The sequence below is a fragment of the Lagopus muta genome, chromosome 3 (genome assembly GCF_023343835.1).
Source record: "Lagopus muta isolate bLagMut1 chromosome 3, bLagMut1 primary, whole genome shotgun sequence".
Taxonomy (NCBI): Eukaryota; Metazoa; Chordata; class Aves; order Galliformes; family Phasianidae; genus Lagopus; species Lagopus muta.
The window spans coordinates 17,971,679-17,997,616 of NC_064435.1; the positions used below are offsets into that span (position 1 = coordinate 17,971,679).

The 25,938-nt window shown below is 37.4% G+C and overlaps 1 protein-coding gene across 2 annotated transcripts; it reads left to right on the forward strand.

Moving 5' to 3' along the window:
- Window positions 1–84: 84 nt before the first annotated feature.
- EIF3E (eukaryotic translation initiation factor 3 subunit E) lies at window positions 85–21,006 on the forward strand. 2 transcript variants are annotated; one of them, XM_048938747.1, is made up of 14 exons: window positions 85–230; window positions 1,821–1,935; window positions 3,500–3,550; window positions 4,344–4,461; window positions 7,270–7,312; window positions 7,750–7,854; window positions 9,086–9,211; window positions 10,521–10,645; window positions 11,408–11,534; window positions 13,020–13,121; window positions 14,170–14,279; window positions 19,706–19,808; window positions 20,017–20,151; window positions 20,843–21,006. In XM_048938747.1, exons 1-14 carry the CDS (start codon window positions 141–143, stop codon window positions 20,879–20,881), a joined length of 1,389 nt encoding a protein of 462 aa, XP_048794704.1. In that variant the 5' UTR covers window positions 85–140; the 3' UTR covers window positions 20,882–21,006. The 2 variants fall into 2 exon arrangements, with proteins under 2 accessions (XP_048794704.1, XP_048794705.1); XM_048938748.1 differs by lacking the exon at window positions 3,500–3,550 and having other exon boundaries at window positions 89–230.
- Window positions 21,007–25,938: the final 4,932 nt, after the last annotated feature.

A 25,938-nucleotide genomic window follows, 5' to 3' on the forward strand; every position in this document is an offset into this window, starting at 1 on the left:
GCATGCGCCCTGCAGACCATTTCCCCTCAGTCAGGGCGCAGTCGCAATCCCGCGCAGGCGCACAGCCCTTAAGAGAGGCCGTCACGGCCCGCTTCCTCGCGTGCCGGCGTTCGCCCCGCCTCTTTCTTTCCCGCACCAAGATGGCGGAGTACGACCTGACCACGAAGATCGCGCACTTCTTGGACCGACACCTGGTCTTCCCGCTGCTGGAGTTCCTCTCTGTCAAGGAGGTACGCGCGTGCTCTAAGTGCGAGGGAGCCGGCTCTGGAGCGGACGAGCGGCGAGGAACGGTGTATCGGCGCCCGCCCCGGTGCCGGGTGCCGCCGGTGCCTCTGCCTCGCCGGGGCCCTGTGGGCGCGGCCCGGCCCTGCGCCGGCTCGGGGTGTGCGCTGCGTAGGGAGGAAGCGGGAGGGCGGGAGCTGTGCCTCGCGTGGCCGCTCACTCTCCGTCGCTCTGTGGTGGTGGGGGCCGCCCCCCAGGTACGGCTGTCAGCGGCGCTGGGCCGTGGGGCCCTCGGTGCGGGCGGCGTTACTTACCGGCCTCTGCAATAGAACGTTGCCGCTCTGGTTTTATTTCTGCGCTCAGACCAAGCGCAGGACCCGCCGTGTCCCATCCCTCGTTGTTTTTGTGGGTGTGAAGCTGGATCCCGGTGTGAAACCTGGTTGTGCCAGAGGTGCTTCACGCTGGACTTGTGTCAATTAAAATTACGTAAAGTACTTAGTTCCAATGTCTTAAAAAGGAGGCAAAACGTGCAAGGCTGCCCAGGTTTGGATTTTGAAGTGTGTACTATTTTAGGTGCCATAAAAATAAGCTAGCCCAACATGCACGCATGGGACAACCTGACCTGCCAAGTTCTTCTGTCTGGGGTGTGGGTTTGGGTTGGTAACAGTCATCTCCAGGGTGTTTTTTGTGTTTTGGCATTTGTGAACCACTACAGGTTAAGCAGAGATATTATTGCACTGTGTTATTTTGACTACTCTTCAGTTCAAAGCTGAACTTAACCTCTCAAGTTTTGTGTCTGAGAGATCATGATGCAGTGAAGTGTAACACAGCCTTCATACATGTGCATGTTTGAGTTTTTTGGTAGTTCACATCCTCACCTGAATCTTAAAGACCTAACATTCGTAATGCATAGCTCAGTTATTACCAAGACCTTTAAGAAGTAGTTAAACAAACTTGAAGAAAATGACCCAACTACAGAAGCTCAATGCAGCTTGCCTGAGGTGTAGACATATTTTAGATTAAGCTGTGCTACAACTCAAGTTTCATCTTGAGCATCTTTTGAGATTAAACTTGAGTAACTTGAGTCTACACTAGTCAGAATGCACTGTGCAAAGCATTCACTGAACTTTCCATCAGAGCTGTGCTTCCTTAAGTTCTGGGGCCAGAACAGGTGTGTCTTTATTTGTTGGTTGGTTTGTTTTAAGTCTTGGTCAGATTTTTCACGTTGGATTCTCTCCCCTTTCTCCATGAAGAATTCATAGTTTGCTTTGGCCCACAAAGTAACTCATTTACTTTCATTAGGAATGATCATCTAAAAAGATGACTTGTCTCCTAACTATTCTTTTGAAGTTTCTGCTATTCATAAATAGCAGGAAATTAGCATTGTCTTACTGGTACTAGAAAAACAGAGACACTTTATGGTAACCCTGCCACTCGACAGAGGTATCGGACCTTGAAAAGTTGAGAGGTTGATGTTTAAAATAACTTTGTTGGACAAAATTCATAAATTGAACGGTAACAATAAAGGTAATTAGATAATTTGAATTGGTAAATGTTTAGCAGTATTCAAAGAAATCTGCTGATGATTTTTGTTTCAGATATATAATGAAAAAGAACTACTTCAAGGAAAACTGGATCTCCTTAGTGATACCAACATGGTGGATTTTGCTATGGATGTGTACAAAAATCTTTATTCTGATGAAATTCCACATGGTAAGTTGCTCAGTTGATAAAGAAATATTTTTATATTTATTTAGCTTGTAAATTAATAGCTGGTAGTACTCTTAATGTGGCACTCAAACTTCAGTACTTTTTTCTTTTGATGTTAAGGAAAGAATGCATAATACTGGAACACTGCGTACTCCTGGTCTTAATCACTTGTATCTACAGATAAATGCTGCTTCTCTAGAAGGAGAAAGTCCAAATTACATCATTATAGACATACAAAAACTAATGCTTAATGTTCTATCATTAGGAAAAATATCTCCTTCTGCAAGATTTTTAAAAATTTAAGAAGAAAATATCCATTTTCCCACATGGCACCTTAGGGGGGAGAAAAATAAGATAACTAACTTTTAGCTTGCATTATTCGTGTTTGTTTTTTCTTTATTTCTTTTCTTTCATTGTATCTTTATTGTGAGTTTTCTTATTCCTGATGCTGTTCTCTGAATAGGCACTTCACCCTGTTTACACGCTTTTAGTTCATCTTATGGAATTGTTCAATCTTTTCTAAACTGCAGTGGGTTTACAGCTTGCCGAGGCTGCAGCTTCGGAGGAACAAATTCAGGTGTTTTTGCTTTTCTGGGTACAGGTTCCAGCTGTTTTGCCTGAGCCTTGCTCATTCCAGGTTCCTTAAACTAAAGACTCACAGCCCCTTTTGAAATATGTAGAACTGTTAAGACTTACAGATGTTGGATTGAACGTTTTGATCAAATATGTCGTATGTTAGCATTGTCTGTTCTTTATAGGTGTATATGCAGTGCTCCATTGGGCTGATAGTGCCGGTTATGAGAAGGTTATGAGAGGTTTTCACTTTTGTCATTCAAGGAACAGTTACAATGATAGCTTCACCTTTCAGTTCCATCAGGTGATCTCAGGGTTGTTAAATTCTCAAAGCTGCAAAGTTTATTTTTCTTCTCTTGCTCCAGACTTTCTAAACTACTAGAGAAGAATGTTACAGTATCAGTAGCACGCCTTCAAAAGTAATTAGTCTCATATTTTTCATCTGATTACAGTGAAGTATTTAAGCAGGTTGTTAAGCTCTTTAGGTTTGAAAGCTCATAGCTGCACCTGAGTTGGATGAACTTGGCCATTGGGAAAACTGCCTTCATAGTGGCCAACAACTTTAATCTTGTTAATGATGTTTGGCTCTGCATGCATTTTGGAAGTATAGGACTTATCTTAGTATGATGACTTATTTGATATTGGCCTTTTTTTCTAAGAACAGGAAGTAGCAGAGCTAATGCTTTCACAAGCAATCTGAACAAATGACTCTTAGGTGGAACTTCCTATGCAAAGATAGCTTACATTTAACAGAATGTATGTATGTGCCATTTCTTTTTACTTGCAGGCTTACTGACTTCGTTCAATTTTGCAGTAACTTTTTGCTAAGACCTTACTGTAGCAGAAGTTTTCTAAAGTTAGTGTACTTAAATGTCTTGCCTTCCACAATCACCTTATGATTATGCAGCCAGTCACAGGGAAAGGGAAAAACATTTGTTAGTAAGTTAACTGAATGTTTTTGTTTTTCATCTGTTTCCCTTTTTAAAATCTCAAGATTCTTCTGAAGCTGGAGATAATTTCTCCTTACTGGAATACTTCCTGTCAGGCAAGTCACTTCTGGGTTTAGGTTGGGTCACTATAATGGTGTTATCCACTTTGGATATCCTCTACAAAAGAAATCATGAAAGAAAAGTCTGATAGACTCACTGTAATGCACTGTGCCCTGGTGTGTGACCCTCTCCAGTGGCTTCTGGGTTCTCTTATCTCCTAAGATTTGGTCTTGGTTTGTCTTTCTTGGATCCCATATCCCATGGCATGTATTTCCAGTCCTAAGATGCTACTGTCTTTTTTTTTTTTTTTAAGCACATGGGCTGAACTTTTAAGTATTCGTTTTATTGCACATGGAAGTCTTGGATGGCCACTTTTTCTTACTAATTTCTCTTAAAGAGTTCTGAGTTAGCATGTGTAATGTTAAATAGTTTAAAAGTGTACTTTTAGAACCTGGTTGGTTAGAGGAAAATCTAATTAGTATCATAGCTTAGGTTTTTTACTTTTTTTTCCCCCAGGTTTATTTGGAATGAGCAAAGTTACTTAAAAAGGTGCTTCTCCTTTAGTGGAAGCCTGAACATACCTTAGCTTGAGCCAAGGCTATTTTAGGTATCTGCTCTTGGGTGGTTCGATTAGAACTGTGCACACTATGAGAAACCATATGGTAGAGACTACTTGTTAAGCCAACGAGTTCATAGGTATCTCTGGTTTTGTGACTTCCTTGAAAGGACGAGCTAGGTAGCAATTGGAAGAAAACCTATTTAAATGTGCTGTCAGCACCATGTGATTACAGGTTAGTTTCTGCAAAGACTCAATCTGTATGTGGAATTTTTTTTTTTTTTTTTTTTTAGCTTTGCGTGAGAAGAGAACAACTGTTGTTGCACAGCTGAAACAGCTTCAAGCTGAAACTGAGCCTATTGTCAAGATGTTTGAGGATCCAGAGACAACAAGGCAAATGCAGTCTACTAGGTAACTTTTAATGTATTTTCCTCATGAGGTCTTGTTGGTATCTTCTTAGGTGTTGATGGTAGGGGTGCTGTCTGTATACTAATTGCAAGGAAAGGTGTTTTTACTTCAACCATTGCAAGCAGTGTTTGTGATGAGGTGATTGAAGTTGCCTTAAGCAGCTTCTTGTTGCTTTTACCTGTTGTACAAAAATCTCCTCAACTAATGTTCAGATGAATCAAGTGTGGACAAATGCCAGGTATTATTCAGTACAGCCTGGATTTTTTGGAGTTGAAATAAGGTTTGAAAAAATGAAATTACTTTTTCATAGCAGATCATTTATCATCTTTATCTGCCTTCCACAGGAGGCTGTAGAATGCTGTCTTTCCATTTTGAGAGGCTTTATAGATGAACATCCTTCTGGTGTTGTAGCATATGTTTCTTTCAGGCGTGTTCTCTTACTCTCTCCATTCCCTGCCTTGGACAGGCCAACTGGATGTGAGGTTGTGCTAGGAATTGCTTTTTTTTTTTTAAAAAAAAAAAGTGTCCAATTTCTTAATTGATTTGGAGAACAATTAAAGTAGGATGAGAGTCTACATACTGCCTGTAAGGACTGTGAGTTTTATGGTTGAAGCTTAATTAATCCCTGTGAGAAAGGATTCAGCTATCACAGTTAAGAAAGTTAACTGCATGACTTTAACAGAAAGGTGGGTGGTATTTACTCAGTGGAAGTTACTGCTGGTTGTCTTTGTTAGAGCCATTGTTATTATGTTGTGTGTCTAACCCTTGTATGGAAAGCTCATCAGATCCTTTGTTCAGCTTTCCTACTCTAAGATTCAAGTAGCGTGCCACATTAGATGGAACATCTAAGGCTCAACTTCAATTTGTAGGTGAAGCCAGTGCTTAGATCTGTTGTCAGTGAGCTCTATGCATCTCCTGGCATGGAAAATTGTATTAATTCTGGAATTTTCTTAGGTGAATGTGAAATGCACAACCTGAAATCCTTCTGAGAAGTCTTCCCAAAGGGAACAGTTACCTGAAATAACTGAGGGAAGAACTTAACTAAGTGCAGATTACCATCCTTTTTCTCCTATTCCCATCCTCACCCAACTTGCTGAGAAGCTTAGTCACCCCTTTTGGCCCATGCAGATGAACAATGTGCATTTTCTCTACTCAGCATGTTATTTCCAGGATTTTTAATCCAATGTAGTCTTTATCAGTGCAGAATGCAATGCATTGGGTCTCAGTGCACACATGAAACAGGATTTCATTAGAAATTGGGTAGTTTTCCAGCACTTCAGGGAGGAGATTTATTTTCTCTTTTGATAGTCAGAAAGTACTTAAGCTTTTGCTGGCAAAAGCGTGTCGGGGGTAAGGAAACTCTTGCTGATTTCTGTGAATATGCATGTCAGAATGGTTTCTGCTACTCAGAAATACTATTTTTTTTGCTGGAGGTTCTGGTCCCCATCATTGGACATCATTGATTGAAATGGGTTTGATTGGACTGAAAAGAAGTATCTGTCTAAAGAACACTATTAAATTCTGTAAAGATCAATAAGAGACAACTTTGGATTCCTTAATGTATAATCAATGAATATTAAGATGTTTCTAGAGAAATAGTCAACATCCCTTATCCTTGCAGAATCTTCCACTGGAAGAAACTGATGATGCTCTTCCAAATCTTCTGCGAGTCATACTGAGAACTGCAATTCTTAGCTTATAAAAAAAGGACTTAGTTTTATAAAGCAAGATATGATTTAACTGTGTTCATCAAATGCCAGTTAAGAGGCTATTCAGAACTAGGCTTGAGTCCTTGTGTCTGTCCTACTCCATTGAAATGTGAGTTCTCAGAAGAAATGAAGTAGGGGGTACCTGCAGGTATGGGAGAGCTAGAAGAGAGAAAATGCAACATTCTTACAGTACTTTGACAATATGAACCACCTTGTTGCAATACAGAGGATAGTTGAATACATTTCCAAATAGAAACTATGTGTATGGATTCAGTGTTGGTGCTTGTTGCCAGGTAATTGCAGTACATCACCAGATCAAAAACTGGCATGCTAAAATTTTGTTCTAAGAGCTGATCAGGAACCTTTGCAAATACTAGACAAAAAAAAGCTATTAATAAAATGAACTGCTCAATAATATCACATGTCTAAAATCCAGGGGTCACTAATGGAAGACTGGCTGTAGATAAACCTGTTTTTGTATAGAGGACACTTGAATTTCTCTATTGTCATAATAAGAGTGGTTGTTTTTATTATGCATTGTAAATAAAAAGAAATTCAGAAATATGGTTGTATGTAAACGTTTAGAATTTAACAAATGCACTGGTATAAACAATTGTGTCCTGCAGATGCCTCTGTCTGTGGTAGAGGTTTGCTTACTTATTTCCAAGTGTTGACACTGGGTGGAGAATTCCTTTCTAGCTGTTTGACTTGCTTTTTTCCCTCTTGTCTCTTACTAAACTCCCGACTGCTTGGGTAGAGTAATTGCTATGGAATTAGAACAGGACTGAGAAGAGCTCTAAATCAGGTTTAAATTTTCATACTGAAAGCTGAGAATGCTGTCAAATGGAAAACTTACTTTTTCTTGATGGTAGTGTTTGCTGGTAGCTCTCATTTTAAACTCTGTTAATTTTAACACATAAAACTTTCATAATGCTAGGAACGGTTGCTTCACTACTATTGCAGTTACTTTTGTACAGTCTCTGGAGAAGTATTCTGAATTAACACTAGGTGATTCTAATGGTTGAAGGCTGGTGTGCAGGGTGTTGCACGGTGGCAATCAGTTTGTTTTGTGAAAACATCAGTTTTTATCTTTTTGTTTTAGGGATGGTCGTATGCTGTTTGACTACTTAGCTGAGAAGCATGGTGTAAGTGTTCTATTGCTGTATCTTTTGGAATTCAGTTCTAAACATCTCCACTCTATTTCCCCCACAGCCAACAACTGAACAGCAAAGTACTGCTGATTTGGCTTGTCTCACTTAATTGTAGCTAGTAGAATACTTCAGTAATAGAAATTTTGCCTATTTGAATGTCTTTGAGTGCATACATTTTATACAAACAAAATACATCCTTGTAACTAGCACATGTCTTACTTTGTATAGCAGAACTTCAACTGTTTTTCCCCCAGCATGATCACTAATTCAGTGATGTGGATTAAAGTAGTTTTGCATAGTACTTACTGTTCACAATAACTTTCAAAGATAGTAATGGTTGCTATTGAAGGTTTTCCAAAGCTTCTATTAAAAGGGGTGTGTAAAAACATTTTTTTTCTTCCTAGTGAGGAAAAAACTTTGTTTCTTTTCAGTTTAGACAGGAGTACCTAGATACACTCTACAGGTATGCAAAATTCCAGTATGAATGTGGCAATTACTCTGGAGCTGCAGAATACCTGTACTTCTTCAGGGTTCTGGTAAGTTCTGAATTGTTTACTCTGAGAGCAGTGAGGTACTGGAACTGTTTGCCCTGAGGATGCTCCATCCTTGGAGGCATTAAAGGCCAGTTTGGATTTGGCCCTGGGCAGCCTGGTCTGGTGGGTGGTAACCTTGCCTATGGCAGCAGAGATGGAACCGGATGGGCTTTAAGGTTGCTTTGAACCCATGTTGTTCTCATTTTGAACCCATGTGATTCCATGGAACTTATCCTAAGCTTTGTGAAATGTTGCTAGAATAAATAGCAATAACTTTTAAAATTGATTGTAAACCATAAAGTAACTTTGAGATTAGATCTTAATGAAAATGGAGTTGAGAGTGACAGTGAATTGAATTATCCATCTAAATGTTGATAATAAGGCTGAACTTCTCTGTGTGATTTTGTGTTGTGTGTGTGATTCATGGGCTGAGGGAGGAAGTAAGTTAGGTACTAACGATTTGTGGGCAGATGTCCTTAATTCTCAGTGCTTTATTTCTAGGTTTAGCATTATTCTCTTATGTCAAATAATTTCAAAACAAGTACTGTTTTTATGCTGGTAATATTTTTAATGTATATATATTTTTACTAAGTCTGAAAAGCTTTTCTTCTAAATTCTGTATGATGACAATCTATGAAGAAGCTATTGTAACTGATCTGTGAATAGAATTGGACACAGTGACCTAGCAAAACCCAGTCCTGTATAAATCTAACACAGATTAGTCTAACGCAGGACTAGCACCTCAGAACTACCCTTCTAGGACACAGGCTTGTTACTGCAAAGCTAGAGTTGGTCTGGGCATTTCTATAAGTATGCTTTTGTTGCAGCATTAGCAGAAAGAGCTTTAGAGTAATCACATCATAAGAACTAATACCTGCTATCACAAGTTCTTTGGGAGCCTGCTTTCTAAGAGGCTTGTGCTAATGGTTTGGAAACACTTCTGCATAGTATGAAAAACCTGGAACTAGTGGCTGAGCATTAGATGACATTTAATTATTATTTCTTAAGTTGAACTGCAGCAGCAGGGAGTCTTTCAGGATTTTCTAGTTTCTACTTCAGAAGTTTTAGTCCTGTCTTTATGTATGTAAATTGCTTTAAGAAATATATCTAAAGAGAGAATCGTGCATGTTTGACATTCTGTAAGTTAAAAATATTACCAGAAAATATTTTTCTTCTCTTTTTCAGAAGTTAATAATTTAAAAAAATGAATATAACTCTGCTGTTGTTAAAATAGGTTCCAGCAACAGACAGAAATGCTCTGAGTTCACTGTGGGGGAAACTGGCATCTGAAATTCTCATGCAGAATTGGGATGCAGCCATGGAAGACCTCACAAGATTGAAGGAGACGATAGATAACAATGTAAGTACGATCTTGGTCATGTTAGTGAGGTGAGAGGTTAGAGTTTATTAGTTCTCAAATTTTGATATGAATTGCTTGAAATCTCATTAAGAGCCATTTACTGTGCTTCATTAGAGACAGTTGTGCATTCCTTGAATGGTGGTGAGAAAGCAAAAGGATGCTGGAAAAGAAAAGGCAAAGAAATATGGAAGCTTTCTTTTTAAATGACCTTTTCTTTTCTTTTATTGCTTTGGCAAAAAAAAAAATAAATAAATAAAAAAGGCGAGAGCTTTTAAGGTACTTCCAGGAAACCAAACCTGCTTCAAGGATGTATATGAGAGCATTTGAGAGTGTGGTTTCGTTATGAGAAGCTGCTACTTAAATTTCAGGGAGTTATACTGTTCCTTTAATATAAGGAAGTAGATGTATGCATCTAAACTATACTCTGTCCTAAGGAAAACGATATTCTTAAAAAATGCAAGAGTTTTTTTTTTTTTTTTTTATCAGAAACAGGTTTCAGTCAATTTAGCTTCCTTACCACGTGACAGTGAGAGGTGGGCACCAGGAACATGAATTGAAAGAACTGGACTGCAGTACTAATTCAAAGCAGCTAACATGATTAAGAACTTATCTTCCTGTCTTGCTTGTTGGGCTTCAATGGCCATATATGAAATAACTTGATGTTCTACTATTCTAAACCAGAATCTTAATAGGAGCTTTGATTTTTTTTTTTTTTTTTTTTTTTTTTTTTTTTTTTTCTTCTCCTCCCAGAATTGTTCTTTATTTTGTGTGGCAGATAAGTAATGTTAATGAGTTTTTTGAAATTTTCTAATCTTTATGAACCTGTATGGCTGTAATAAACTCCAAAACTTGATTTAGTTGTTAAACTCCCATGGCTTTTTGGGTAGAATCATGGTAGTTAGTTGTCATGATCCCATGAGTGATTATTACTTGTTATATCCATTCATTCACAACATTTTGCTTTCCAGCCCTTTGAATTGCTGTTAACTTTGGAGCAATTCCAGCAATGTATAGATTTGAATTCTTATTTGTGCCATATCAGTTGGTTTAAATGAAGGTTATGTTCCTATTCTGTGGTGCTTCATGACTGGAAAAAGTCTATGGCAAACGTTGTGATGCTTTAGAAAAGAGGATAAGCTAAAAAGGTAGAGAAGCCAAGGAGTATTCCTTCTTCAGCTGTGGTCTGAAGAACTAGAAACAACTCAGGATCAAAAAGGGAAGTAGTAACTTCAAATTAGCATGGTGATCTTCTAAGAATTGAAGTCTTAGTACCTTTGTTTAAATCATTGCTGTATTTTTTTTCTTTCAGTCAGTCAGCTCTCCACTGCAGTCTCTTCAGCAAAGAACATGGCTCATCCATTGGTCTTTATTTGTGTTTTTTAACCATCCTAAAGGGAGAGACAATATCATTGACCTCTTTCTCTATCAACCACAGTAAGTTGTGTTGTGCTGTATTGCTGGGGTTTTTGAATCACTAAAGAAAGATGATTTATGCAGTCTTGTCCAACACCTTGAGTCCACACCCTGAAGCTGTCTCAGAAGTTGTAATTATGCTTGTTTTTTATTTTCCAAGCATGTTTTGGAGGGGGGAGGAGGAGAGGGGGAAAGGGAAGGGTTGTATAACTTGTCCTTTTTCAGGGAGGCAGGTAGTAGAACAGTAAGATCTGGCACTATTTTTTTTTTATTTTTTTTTTCTGGTGTTCTGGGGAATTGAAAAAATATTTGTTATATACCAAACTCCTACTGCATGTTTTAGGGTGGTAGGGGAAGATGATGCCCTTTAGACTTACCTAGTTGGATTTGTTAAGATGTATTTGAAAAGGATTTTTGAGGAAAATCTGAGAAGAATAAAAATGCAAACTGAAACGCTACTGTTGTTTGTGAGAACTAAATTGTTGTGCCTGTATGATACCTACAACAGATTAATGCTGAGAAGTTATCAGCAGTATATGGACTGTTCTTCTGCAGTGCTAACTGCCCTTTCTTTACTACCTGGTGCACTGCTGTCTTCCTTCCCCTGTCCCCAGCTAGAGATCATCAGAGTGTTAACATGCAAATCATCCTTCTTTATTTGATTAAATGCACACTGCTGGCATATAGTATAAAAGATTTATGAGCTGTCTATCATAAGTGATGTTTTGATGGAGAACTGTTATCTGAACTTTGTGATTTTTTTTTTTTTTTTTTTTTCTTCAGGTATCTCAATGCAATTCAGACAATGTGCCCTCATATCCTGCGATATCTCACTACTGCAGTCATAACAAATAAGGATGTTCGAAAGCGTAGACAAGTGCTGAAGGACCTCGTCAAGGTTATTCAGCAGGTAAGAACTGAAATCTCTAGTAGTTTCTGTTCCTTTTCACTGCAATCATATAACTTGCTTCTAATGTGCTTGTTCTGGGACTGCTTACACATTCAGTGCTGTTTTTTTTTTTTCCTCTTATTGAAGTCATTCCTTAAGGAGTAAAATGTGCATCAAGTTTTACTTTCCCTCTCCCTTGTAAGTGCAGAACATTCTGCAAGACACTTGAAATGGTTTTGAATTGTAGTCTATTTTTTTCAGCCATCACTGCAAGGAGTTTTTTTTTTTTTATACAAAAGATATATTTCAAAAGTGGTCTTTGTATGCTGATTTACATTCAAATTTTCATGCCCTTCTTAAATGCTTCTGTTCTCACAGTTATGAGTAGTCTTAGGGTCTTACTGGAGTAACAAAAGGAACAAGATGCTTGGTAGAGATCGAGAGGTTTATTGCAAAGGCTTTTGTCTGAAATCGGCATGCAGTTTGTATACAAGCAGTTAACCTTTAAACACTAATTATACCATACTAGTTGATGTGTTTAATAAAGTGATATTACATAATATGAACTATACAGAGTAGATGAATAATATCAAATTCTATAATGTTAAATTTTATGGATCTGAAAGTTGTTCACGCAGGATGACTTGTAACTTGTTGGGAGGGGGGGAATGAAGCATTGAATAAAGTGGTTTGTCCAGTGTTAATGGCAGGCTGGTACTAAGAGGCATGTCTGTCCATTCTCTAAGACATGAAGATTCTGCAAGTATTGAACTGATAGTAGGTAGTTACATGTTCATCTTCATTAAACTGAAAATATCCAAGCTCTTTCACATAATGAGCAGTAATTACTTGAAGTACAGTGGTGTGTAAAAACTAAATGTTGAACCTAAATAATGAGGTTTATAAATACAGTTCTGGTAAGGAAAAATATTTCATCTACTACTGAAAGAGCCTTTTTAGTAACTTACTGAATCACTGGTGGTCTTATAAGTACTAAAGCTGGTAGTAACAGATTGAATTTAGCTGTCATAAAGTGTTTGTTAGAGATATGCCAGAAGGTGTTGTATTTGCATCTTAATTTACACTCACAGGTGTGTGTATAATGTTGGTTCTGCCTTGTGATTGAGTAACTTATGTAATATCAAAATGGAGTACTTTGTATAGAAGTAGCATTATATGTGTAAGCCTTATCTTGTTGTGTATATCAAATGATGCAGGTATTTGGACTTGAAATTTAGGAAGAATGTGTTCTTACCATATGTTAATAAACTGAAGTGCTTGATAGAAGATGAGTAAAAGTCATGGATGCTTTCTTAACCTGAAGGTTGCAGTCCTAAATGCTAGGACTGAAATGGCACTTGTGGTTATTTAATGAGACTATTAAAAACATTTATGTGTCTCTTATAAGAGATGTTTTTCCAGTATCTGATTGTTTGAGTAACGTACATAATATTCAAGTGAACTTGTTGCAGTGATTCCTAATAGAGTTGTTTTTTATTTTGACAGGAGTCCTACACATACAGGGACCCCATCACAGAATTTGTGGAATGCCTGTATGTTAACTTTGATTTTGATGGTGCACAGAAGAAGTTGAGGGAGTGTGAAACAGTAAGCTCTATAATTCTATTTTTTTCTTTGACTACAGGTCTGTATGAAATTCTCAAAAGCCAGCTAACTTACTTGAAATTTGAACTCAAATTCCATTGCCAGTGTTTTTTTTGTTAGCTTGAAGATTATATTTAGTCAGCTCCTAGAACAAAAAGTAAGTGATTGTGCTTCTGGCTGAGCTTCAGCTTCTCAGTTAGTGTCAGTTTGAAGAAAAGGGTGGCTTTACCTTCTGTTCCAAGGAGTGTTGTGCTCTAGGATGGTGACATTGAAAAACACTGTAAAATCAGGATAGGTAAGTGTATATTCATGTAAAATGAGTATAGTTAAAGATAAGCAGTGCTTGGGTTGACTAGTGTAAAAGTTAATGATTCTCACAGCTGAAAACTATTGTCAGTTCTTAATCTTTTTTTTTGACTCTTTTGACTGATATCGGTTACCTTAGTAGATAAGAAGGTTAGTAACTCTATTCACTGCTAAGGGCTGGTGATCCTTTTATCTGAACTTAACATGCACAGTTGTACTGCTAATGAGCCTGGCTTGTGTGGTAAGACAGAATGAGAAGAATCTCTTGAAGTAAGAGGAGAGTAGTTAAGTTTTGTGTGTTACTGCAGGGGTCTTCAGGTTTGAGAGACCCTGTTCTTTTTGGTAACCTCAGTTATCAGATTAGTGTGTAATGTTAATTTAGCAATCTGCAGATTCATGGGAAGTCATTTTAAATGCAGACTTTTTTTGTCCGTCATGGATTATGGAACACTGGAACAGGCTGCCCAGGGAGGTGGTGGAGTCTCCTTCTCTGGAGATGTTCAAGACCTGCCTGGATGCCTACCTGTGCGACCTGGTGTAGGGAACCTGCTTTGGCAGGGGGGTTGGACTCGATGATCTCTGGAGGTCCCTTCCAACCTCTACAATTCTGTGATTCTGTGATTATGCTGAGAACAGTTTCTAATACATTGTTCCATCAATAAATAAGATGAGTGACCAAAAAAAAATTACTCTTTCCATGTTTCCACACTTGTTTTCAGTGTTCCTCTTCTCCTTACGCTTGCAGGTGCTTGTGAATGATTTCTTCCTAGTTGCCTGCCTTGAGGACTTCATTGAGAATGCCCGTCTCTTTATATTTGAGACTTTCTGTCGCATCCATCAGTGTATCAGCATTGGGTAAGAGAGCTCTTTTATACAGCCATACAGATAAATCAGTTGCAAGTGAGATTGACAAACAGCATAAACTTTTGTACTAAAGATGTTCAATCATCAAATGTAATGATTTTTTTCATTAACTAAAACCTAATTAAGTAGTTGTCTTTCTAGATGCGTAGCTCTAAGGTGATTTCTTTTAATTATAGCAGTCATATTTTAAAGCTACGTGATTTTAATGAAATTTAACACAAATTGTCTTTTCTCCTCCCTTCTCCACCCAAGCAAGCATTCATTTCTGCACACATTGATGAAGAATGATAGTGTTAAGTAAATAATAGCAAATATAATAATTGTTTACCTAACCATAGGTTTGTCAATCAATTATGTCTTAACTGCACATCCCTTGAAAATGATTGTACTACTTTTTTCAATTATATCTTCATTCCTGTGCATTACTGGAATGATCCAGCTATAAGGCAATGATATTCCTATAGGCAAAGATGTCTGCTACTTCCTCAAACTAATATTCTAAAAGCAGACTTTTCCAATACCTTTATTGTAAAACCTAAGCAAAAAAATGGTGTTATGCATGTTTGAGATCTTGCTGCAGTTGGTGTATGCCTCCATTCTCTGTATGTCCATGTTACTTTAAAATTTTCCTGGAGAATATTGGAGAGATCCCCCAAACAGCAGAAATCAGAGCTGGTAAATCAATCAAATTCAGTGGACTCTTGTTTTGGAGACCTACTAGCAACAAGTGGTGTTTGTCTGGCCCTCTGAGGAAGCTGTTTAATGCTTCTTGATTTAAAAAATAGAAGAATTTGATTGAAAATTCTTCCAGAACTTTGTAAGCTTATTGAAAGGATGACTTTTTATTAACTTTTCTAGTAGGATAAGCCCCAAAAATTACTTTCACAATGTATCTGGAAAATGATTGTATTTTGTTAGGTGCTTAAAGTAATTAAGTTCAATGCAAAGGTTGGTAGAAGGTGATTGTTTTTTTTTTTTTTTTGTTTTTTTTTTTTGAGAACTTAACTCTGCTGCAGTGTGTTTTAAGCATACTTAAAAGGTAGTAAACTGAACTAACCAACGTGAGCAGAGCTTTTTTGTACTTACATCCATGTTTGTAAGGAGACTAATACTTGAATCAAGGTATTACACAAAGGGACTTTGAAATAAGAATTCTGGAATAATGTCTTTGTAAACTAAGCTCTGTAAGGGTGGAGTTTCTGGAATACACGAAACTACATAAGGTCTTGCTATCTCCTGCAAATGATTCTTCTGTGAAGAATATTCTTCCGTGAAGGCGCACGTTCTTAATGAAGTTAGATGGTTAGATAGTAGTTCTTAAACTAAGGGCTAAATGTCATTCTTAGAAGTTTATTAGACCTCAGATCATAGAAGTGATAAGTAGAGAACCTAGAAGATGCATTTTAATGCATTGCAGGTGTCTCTGCTGAAAGAAATGATTAATGATAGCAAAAATAGTGAGCTTTGTTTGATGTTTCAAGATATGTGGCACATTATCTTCTATGGAGCATTTATTGCTTTATGGTTCATACAGTTTTGTACCACAAATGATGATAAAAATATTTTAGTTTGTTTTCATTGTGTGGTTTGGAAGTAGAGGTAGCAATGTCTTTATTCCATAATTGCAATGATGTGTTCTGAGGAAAGTAATAAATTGCGTTAGGTGTGGATATTGCTGGCATAATATCATTTCTGGTGACTTCATGTGGAATCAGTCATCACTAAGGAGATAGTTTGCACTAGGTCATAGTGTTTAAAATGATGGACTCAAGCCTTAAACTTCTGCACAAGTTGTGACAAGCATTAGATTTGGGCTTCCGTGGGGTACGTAAGTATTCCTTGGTGCATTCTAGGCTTCATTTGAAGGAACTGGCACATCAGAATGCTTTTATTGAAGTTTGGCTGAGCAGAGTTCTTGCATTTCTCTCTCCATGAGCAATTTCAACTGCTATTTCTGTATATTAAATATATTAAATTACTTATATTAATGTCCTTATTAAATACTAAATAGGAGGCTTATTTGATTTCTCTAACTACATCTGTTAGGCAGCTGATACTTTTTTCCAAAGGACGTAGTTTCCTTATCAGTTGTAATTTTAAATTTATCAGTGCTAAATCATCCTGTAATTAGTTTACTGTTTAAAATACCATGTTTAGCATGGGGTAATAGATTAAATTATTTCAGAATGTGATTTGATTAGTTTTGATATGCCTATATTTAATTGAAGAGCTCAGTATGCTTTATTTCTCTTCTGTATCTTATCTTTCAGTGCACAGAACACAGCAGGTCTATTTATATATGAGGCTGTGTGGAAGTTCAGTAACCATTCTGTTTATGCAGAGGAAAACTTTAAATAGCATTTCTTCCAGCATGAACCAAATAAGTGAGCGTCCTGTTAAGACAGAAGGGTGGAAATAATCTGGAGAGCTTTTTTTTTTTTTTTTGAACAGCATGTAACACGATACAGTAGACAGGAGTACTGAATACATGCATATTTAATAGTGCAGTAGAAGAATGGTGTTTGTAACATAGTTATAATTAGGATAAGTCTTCAGTGCATTCAGTTTGGAAGGATTGAAAATGCTTTCTTGCTGTGTTACTTTGCCAGAGGATTATCTCCTCGCACTGCGTATCCAGGCACTTTAAGGTGGTGTTGGCTGCTTCAGTGTGGCCTGTGAGGGGACTCTGAGCTGGAGCCTAATTGTAGCAAATGCTGAAATTGGGTTGTTTTTTTGCCTTAAAAGTTTGATTGAAGTCTTAGTATTACTACCAGCATTAAAAAGCCCTTTATTTTACTGAAAGGTGACTGTTCTGTTACCTGTTATTTTATATTTAGAATCTTAAGTCAATTTGAATTTCAAAGTTAGAAGTTCAGGTAAGTTTCCCTATATCCTTCTCTGCCCTCTTTTACTTTCATTATGTAACTTTGAAGATTTTTAAGTGCATGTTGGAGGAAGAAAATACCTGTACAGAAGTTGCACAGAGGTGTGCTGTATGCTTGTCCATATAACTATTTTAACATACTTGCTCAGCTTCTTCAGAGGTAGGCTTATTTTGTAAAATACAGACATGGATAAAGCAATTCATAGCTCTTATTTGTCCCTTCAAGACTAATAGTACATGAGTGTAGAGAATATATATTCCTTCTCATAAGACATCTTGAGGTTTGAAGAACTTTCTAGGGCTGTGCTTATGTTGGCAAATAGTGGGTGTAAGAGGATTGGATCTACAGAGAAAAATGTGTTGCTCAGGAATTTGCTGGCATCCGTACTCCATGTGTTCTGCTTAAAATAAGTTATAATTGGAGTAAACTAGGCTTAAACCCATCATAGTAGTTAAAGTGCGCTTTATTCTTTGAGTGCATCTTAACTTTCTATCTAATTAGAAGAATCTAGTTTTCAGTATGGTTTTGATCATAGTTGGCAGTGCAGTCTCCCACGATAAGAAGTAGGAATGATTGGTCTAATTTCTTGTGCAAACATACATGCTGATGAAGACTACTCGGTTAACAAACCTTATCTTCAGTGGCTCTTGAGAAAGGTACAACTTATCTACTGGATGATGTGAAGCAATTAATTGTTTCTGCTCTGCAGTAGCTCTTCCCTACAAGCCTATGTTGCACCTACACCCACTGCAGTGCAGAGGGGCTGTAAGTTAAGGAAAAAGTAAAATCTGGGTGCTGTGGCTTAGAAGTGACCACTGGAAGTCACTTGATTCAAGTCTGTGCACCCAATTACAACTTGGTGCAGGAGCCACCTCATGTTATGCTACCCAAATCCTTGGCTACTTGATTCTTGATTGTCTCCATAGCCAAATCACAAAGGTAGGTAACTTAATCCATGAAGTTGTGGCAGTGGCTGCTTCGTGTGGTCATCTGGCAGAGTTATCAGTAGGATTCTAATATCTCCTACAGAAAAGTAGGAGAATTCTCCTAGCTTGCTCTCCCCTACTGTTCTTTCAGTTTAGAGTTTCTTTGTTCAGAGTCAAGTACTTAATATCACAAATTCAAAGACTTGGGGGGAAAAAAAATTGTGGTTTCTTCCTGCTGAGATTTCAGTACCCCTTGCTGCTTATATGCTGATAATTCCACGAAAATTTTACATCTGTGTCTTCTGTTCTTTTGCTTTGTCTGCCATAACTGTAGTTTTGAAGTGCTCTACTGATTAAAAGTTCAGATGAAACAGTAGCAACTATTTTTGGGTTTTACTTACCTTTTCTTTGTAAGATTCCAGGTACCCTGTTGTGTATTTGTTGTTATTTCACTGACTGAGGTCAGTATTAAAGTTACTTTGATTTTTCTCCTTGCTTCATTTCATATTCATCTGTGACAGAAATGAAATTGGAAGAAAGTTAAGAGATAAGAGTGTGTAAAAGGAGAGACCATATAAAGAATCAATAGGCAGTCTAGCTATGTGGACTGGCTAATAATTGATAGAACAGTAATTAGTATAAAATAAAATTGCTCTTGGGTTCAGAAAAATGTTTTAGCAAGACCCTGTAAATTGGTGAGAAATTGACCTCTTGTGCAACTCCAGCGTAACCAGCTGGGTTTTGGTGATGTCTGCAGCCCTTACCTCATGTTTGTCAACGCAGTCTGGAAGCTGATGGAAGAATGAGTGTTACAAATAAACTCTGGGAGCCAAATGCCAGCAGGAAGCTGGAGGAGTTGGCTGCGAAGCCACAGGAAACACCATCAGAGGGAATTATTTCTGGATAAGAGTGCCTGTTTCATTAAGCATTTTCCTTTCTCTGTTCTCCTCCTCTGCTTATCACCCTTGAAATTGCAGAATACTGTAGTGTATCTACATTGAATGCATGATGAATACTCAGCATATTGTGTACCAAGCTATGTACTCTTGTGGCCCTTGTTTCTGGAAGTTTAAAGTTCATTGGTAGTTGTGTGACAGTCAAACAGCTTTACTGGTCTAATTGCTCTTAAAATGTGTCTGCTGTCTGGGTTTAAAGAAGAGTAAAAGGAATTCAGTTTTTTCCCTTGTAGTAACAGTTGCTGTTTTATGGAGTCTCACCACAATGTAATAGACAATTTTTCAAGGAATTCTTATGTAGGCAAGCTTTAATAGGAATATAAATAAATATATAAGTTAAAGGTAAGATATGCAGTAAGCACGTACTTCAAGGAATGAATTCCTTATTCAGAATATTCCAAGCAGTTACAGGATTTTTCCTTTTTAAGGAGGTGAAAAAATACAAGGGGAGGGAAACAAGGATTTTATGTTTTAAAGTTATTTCAAATGAAGGAAAGTAGGTTTCCCAATTATATAAAAACAGTGAAGAAAAGCCTTGTGCTGTGCCATGTTTCGTGTATTGGTTTAATGCGTATTTCACAGGCTCTGAGTATATTTATCAACATGACAGAGGCTGTATTTGATCTTCTGATAAGCCTGTTATCTTCTAGTATGTTGGCAGATAAATTAAATATGACACCTGAGGAAGCAGAAAGATGGATCGTCAATCTAATTCGAAATGCACGATTAGATGCCAAGCTGGATTCAAAGCTGGTAAGACTGCATGCATGGATCCAAGTGATTTCTTACCTAGAAGTAGTGTGTTCCACTTCATTTTTCTTTGCCCACAAACTATAGTAAGCTTCACTACTGTGTATTGGCTCTGTGTGAGAGAGAACTTTTGTAGAAGCTCCGAAAGCAGAGCATTAAAATAAAGGCTTATGTACTACTGTTAAATTTCCTTATTTTTATTGCATTTTAGGGCCATGTAGTTATGGGCAACAATGCAGTGTCACCTTATCAGCAAGTGATTGAGAAGACCAAAAGCCTGTCTTTTCGTAGCCAAATGTTGGCTATGAACATTGAGAAGAAATTGAATCAGAGTGGTAGATCAGAGGTCAGTATGAGTTGTATTTTTCAGAATCTGTGGGTTTTTTTTGTTTGGTTTTTTTTTTTTTTTTTTTTTCTTGAACGTGAATGATGTTAAAAGTGTAATTCTAGCCTGTTCCTTAGTTCCTCAGGCATGCTCAATTCTAGTTCTGGTGCCAAAAGTTAACCAACTGACCAAATTGACAAATGTTTATTTTTTTACAGCAGTTCTTGTTTTCTTCTCTTGTTTCCTCTCACTACAAAACAGAAAAAAAGAATGTCTAATTATTTGTTTCAGTCATTTGATTGTGCTTCCTTTTAAATGGTCCCTTTCACCATCCAAAAACACCTTTTAAGGAGGTGACATGTATGAAAATAGCTGATATCTTTTGAGTGAATTATACTTGAATTACTCTGAATATTGAACAGAGTTAAATCGCCCTCTCCATCACACATTGGTGCTCTTTGACAATACTGGGTTGTAAGTCAGTGTTCCTCTGACAGTGTCATTTGTGATACAAGTATTTGTGGGTAAGTATTATTGGAAGAAAAATGAACAGCGTTGCAGACTCAGGAGTAGAAAATATGTTGGTCAGCCACCAGTGGAAAAAGGGGAAGTTGGCAAGTTGATTCTGTTAGATGGAAGTTGTATGAAACTTAATAGGAGAAGAAATGAGTATTGCATATTTTTGACTGATGCTTATTTTATTTGTTTTTAGGCACCTAACTGGGCTACTCAAGACTCTGGATTCTATTGATACAGTTCTGTAGCGGGAAAATTATCAGTTTTCATTTGAATAAGAAGCGTATGATAAGTATGTCTAACTTGGAGAAGACAATTGTTTCATCTTAAAATCATTTGAATAAAATTGGCTACTTTTAACTAACTGTGTTATCTCCAATTTGTATAGATTAGTACTATAATTATGTTGTACTGGGGCTTGTTAGTATAATGGTATTCTGGAACGTTCTAGATCAGTTTGCAGGATTTTAAATGTCACTTCTATTTTTATTTGCCTCGTACCAGGGGACGTTATGGCTTTTAGAGCCATCTGAGTTTATAAGCAGGGAATTTTATATACAGCTATTTTCTTCTGCAAAAGTTGCATTTCAAGAAAATGGAAAGCATACAGTATGAACAAATGCATCCCTAATAGCCAGATCAGAATCTTTTTTTCTGTACTTCCGCATTTGTCATAGAAGCTTGTCATTACTAATGCATTTCTAACATACATCTCTTGGAAAAACCTAGCATAGTCCATATTTAAGCAGTTTGGATGGGCACTGTGCTTCAGAATTATAGATTGTTCCTGTTTTCTTGCCTGGTTTTGGAGATTCTTTCTAGAGTGGCACTTTTTCAGCAGAAAAGCCTTTCTAAAGGTGTGGATAACGAGCTTGGTAGGTTGAAAACTTTTATTTTTGGCAGACAAAATTCTGAAGATTCATAAAGCAACCAATAAACTAAATTCTGTATTGTTTGACTATTGTAACTTTTAAAATCTATTTTAACATGGTTTTCTTCAGCCATCATTTCAATGATTGTTTTGTTTTGTTTTTCTTCCTTAGCATCTCTTTTTCTGCAGAATACAGCATAACACCTCCCAGGTCAGATCCCTAGAAAGTATCCTGGGTTTTCTGTGAAGTGCAGACTGATTGGTCAGTGCAGGCATTGGAAAGGAAAAGATGGCATCTGCACAGTTTTGCTTTTAAGATCAGGGGTGGGGATGTAACTCCCTTGTACTGTATCCCAGTCACATACTAACTTCTTAGCTCTTTTTGTGAAGTTCTATGAAGTGATGTACTGACATACATGTAGCAAGTTGTTTTAACTCGCCCACTCTCTTCCTACAGTATTTTTCCAGCTAGTTTTTTTCATCTTTATTTAAACTGAAGGACTTACTGGATAGTTAGTATGATGCCAGAGCTGGCAAAAGGTGAGCTGTAGAACTATTTCATGTAAAGAAGGACCTTTGTACCTTGTGACTTGATCATAAGTTCTTAGAAAATATTTAGTTCTGACTTGGAGTGTTTCTGTTGTGTTGCTCTTTGTTACAACATGTTCATCTCCTTGCATAAGAATAACTTATGAAGAGTATTAAATACCTAATTTGGCATAAAGCATCAAGTAATGTGAAAGATACTGTAATAGACTAGGAGTATGGTGCTTTTAAATCAGCTTGAAGTCTAAGTTGGCTCACTTGTTTTCTCCTAAGGAAGGATTGGCTAGTACAGCTTTTCTTGTGCAAAAAAGATTTGTTTTCAAGGCAATTTCATCTTACTTGAACACTAGTATTTTGTCACTGATAGCATGCTGAGGGCATGTCTACAGAAGTGTTGAATGCTCAGTAATGTGCAAGTTTAGCCTTCATGTGACTGATTCATCAAAAATGGTATCCAGGCTGCCTCATTAATCAATTTCTATATTGCATTATGCAATGAAAAGAGAATCTGAATTGTTAGTAACAGTGAAAAGAAATTCCTTTTCTTTCCCAAACTTCTACAAATGTAATACTAACTTCTATAAGACACTTAATGTCTGTCGTCTGTTATCCAAGAAACAAAGTCATAGGAGCAGATTTTTCCATGAAAATAGCAGGTATCTCTTTAAATGTGGTTAAAGTTCAAGGCAGACATTTCTTTCCCTCTGTCTAATCACATACAGTTTGCAATACCAACCTTGGAGGTAGGGAGAAATCCACCTGCTGGAGTGCAAGGTTGTAATTCAGAATAAGTGAAGCAGGCTAGAGGAATTGACTGATGGGAATTGTCTGAGTTTTGGCAAAGCAAAGTGTGAAGTCCTGTGTCTGGGATGGAACAACCCTAGTATAAGGCAGATACTGATCTTGTGCAAGTCCAGTGGGGATTACCACCAAAAGAGTGAGGAGTCAAGAGCACGTGATATAAAACCTCCATCTGAGGGAACTGCATGTTCCTTAAGTAAAGCAGGCAAAGAACAGATTTCATTGCTGTCTTCATTGGTACATAATTGGAGATTTCAAGTTAGAACTTCTTTGAAAGTCCATTGGTGTAGAGCGAGAAGATACAGTTGTAAGTAAATTGTAATTGGAAAATTCCAATTAGATTTAAAAAGTTTTGTTTTTTTTTTTACTTCAAGCACAGGAACCAGTCATCCAGAGACACTGAGGAATGTTTACCCTTAAAAATGCTCAACTGAGTATGTGAGCATTGTGATAAAGTTACAACTTTGAGCAAGGAGTTGAACTCAATGAATCCCAGAGGTTCTTTTCAATCTAAATCATTTTGTTGTAATATGTCAGATGTATTAATATGTGTACTAATAACTCTAAAACACACTTCATCTTTAATTCAGCAGAGTATTTGTAGTAGTTTCCAGTAGATGCTTAAATCTGACTTATCAGTATAGTACAGTCTCTAATCCTGTAATGTTTTGTGCTTTTTTATTAAGTATAAAGGAATAATACTGACGAATTGTCTTTCTTGATATGGTACAAGGGATGGAACACCTTCCCTATGAGAGCAGGCTGATAGAGCTGGGGCTGGTCAGCCTGGAGAAGAGAGAGCTTCAGGGAGACCTGATAGCAGATCTTCAACATGTAAAAGGGCGCTGTAAGAGGGAAGGTGACAGATTCTGTGGCAGGGCCTGTTGTTTCAGAACAAGGGGAAGTGACTTCGAACTAAAAAAGGCAGATTTTCTGTAGATTTAAGGAAAGTTTTCTACAATAATGGTGATGAGGCACTGGAAAAGGTTTTCTAGGGAGGTGGTTTGTGGATGCCCTGTCCTTAGAGACATTTAGTATGGACCAAACTCTGAGCAACCTGATCTCTGTAGATGTCCCTGTTCATTGCAAGGGAGTTAAACTAGGTGACCTTTAAAGGTCCTTTCCAACTCAAGTGATTCAATCATTCTATAATTTTGCTTTAATAAATACTGCTTATTGTTCTTACTGATGCCTCTCATCTCATGACTGTCAAAACAATTTTGCTGCCCTGATAGAAGTTAGCAGTTAATGGTGAGTTGTTTTGGTCTGTACACATGAATATAGAAAGCTGTTCTAATGCCCAAGGATTCGCTTTGCTAATATATGGGATTAGTTCCCAGGATGAGAATGGGGAGGGAGGAGGGTGGGCAGAATCAGAGCTGGAGATAGTATTTGGTATTGTAGTTTCCTAGAGATGAGCACATTCATCTATGCTGAGCTTCTTGCTGTTTCTCAAGTTTTCTCTTGAGAGTGATGAAACTGCAAAGTGTGAATTCCAAATTATTACAGTGCCAAGCTACTAAGTGAAGTAGCTTTAGAACAATCAAAATACTGTAATAGCCATGTTCTGTTTGATAATGCAGTCACAGTACTGTTGTGTAATAATTAAAGAATTTTAAATGAATTTTTTTTTTGTGAACTGAGGGGAAATGACCCAGGTACCTCTTCACTTTTGGCAGTAAGAATTTTTTGAGTATAGTCATTCAGTTTTAAAATCATTGTCATGTTACAACTTTCAATTCTTCAGGTTTTTCTGACCTTTCATCTTTCAGATATGCGTATACAAGGAGGTGTGTGCAGACTGTAGCACTGCTTAAATTCCAGAAGTATGAGCCTTTATGGGATCAACTGTTTGCTGCAGTGAGTTTCAGTAACATGTCAAACTCAAATCTTCACAAAATAGAGTTGTGACTGAAACAAACAAAGCTGGGAAGCAAAACGTTCTCAGCCGAAGGATGAAGCTGTCTGGAGCATGTGTTGCAAGAGGCTGGCAGTAGATGAAACTCATTTTAAGCATGACAATTGCAAATTCCATCATAACTTTCTTTCCATTGACTATTCTTTATAAATATTAGTAGTGATGTTTTATAAGCATCCAAGAATAGTTGCTCTCATCCTTGAGTTACATGATAATATCAACTTTGTGCATCTTTTGACTCACAAAAATATTTGTAGCAACTGTCTGAAGGAGTCCTTGAAAGGGGAAGAGATGAAGAACTTCAAAGATTTTTTTGGAAAGAGAATCAAAAGAAAAAACAGGAGGGAAGAGGGAGGAAAGCTGAGGATGGAGAAGTCTTCTAGTTTTACTCCTGCAATGGCATTTTGAACAAAGCTTTTTTTTTTTTCTCCAGTAAACTTGAGCATTTGCAATGTTATGTTGTTAAGTTCTCTGTTAGTAGAAAAGATTAAAAGATTGCAGTCTTTTTAAATATAGAAAAGTGCAAATCTGTGAAGCTGTGATTTATTTATTTTTTCTGAGGGCTAGGTTGTTGGTCATTTCTTAATTTTATGACTGTTTTGCAATGTCTTCTGATGGCAGATGAACACAGAAATAACTCCTACAGCATTCATTCAAGAATTCTTAAACAAATAGGGTTCTGCATCAAATAACAAGCTCCCTGTAGCATGTGGAAGTGTAAGAATGGTATGAGGATCTCCCAGTGTACAAGTTATGTTCTTTCCCTGTCCACTAATTATCTTACTGCTAATGAGCCTTAACAAGCAAAATCAGGTGGCTATGAGCTGTGTCAGCAGCTTGGAAAGGCAGGTATGTAGAAACATCATGAGGCTGTAGCTTTCCTGTGAATGGGAAAGGCAATTCTTCTATTTGTTGGAATAGGCAAATGGAGGGAGTTGGAAATCGTGGTTGACACACAGCTGGAAATCTGACTATGTTTACCTGGTGCCTTCTGTGGATGCCTTGGTGTACTATCTTTGTAAGTAAACACGGCAGCAGTGAAGAAATACCTGCCTAGCAGACTGCCATAGCAAAATGATGCAGACAGTGGGTATTGTTATGGCATGTTGCTCAGTACTGAGAACAAGTTGTGGAAAACTTGCATAGGAATTGCATG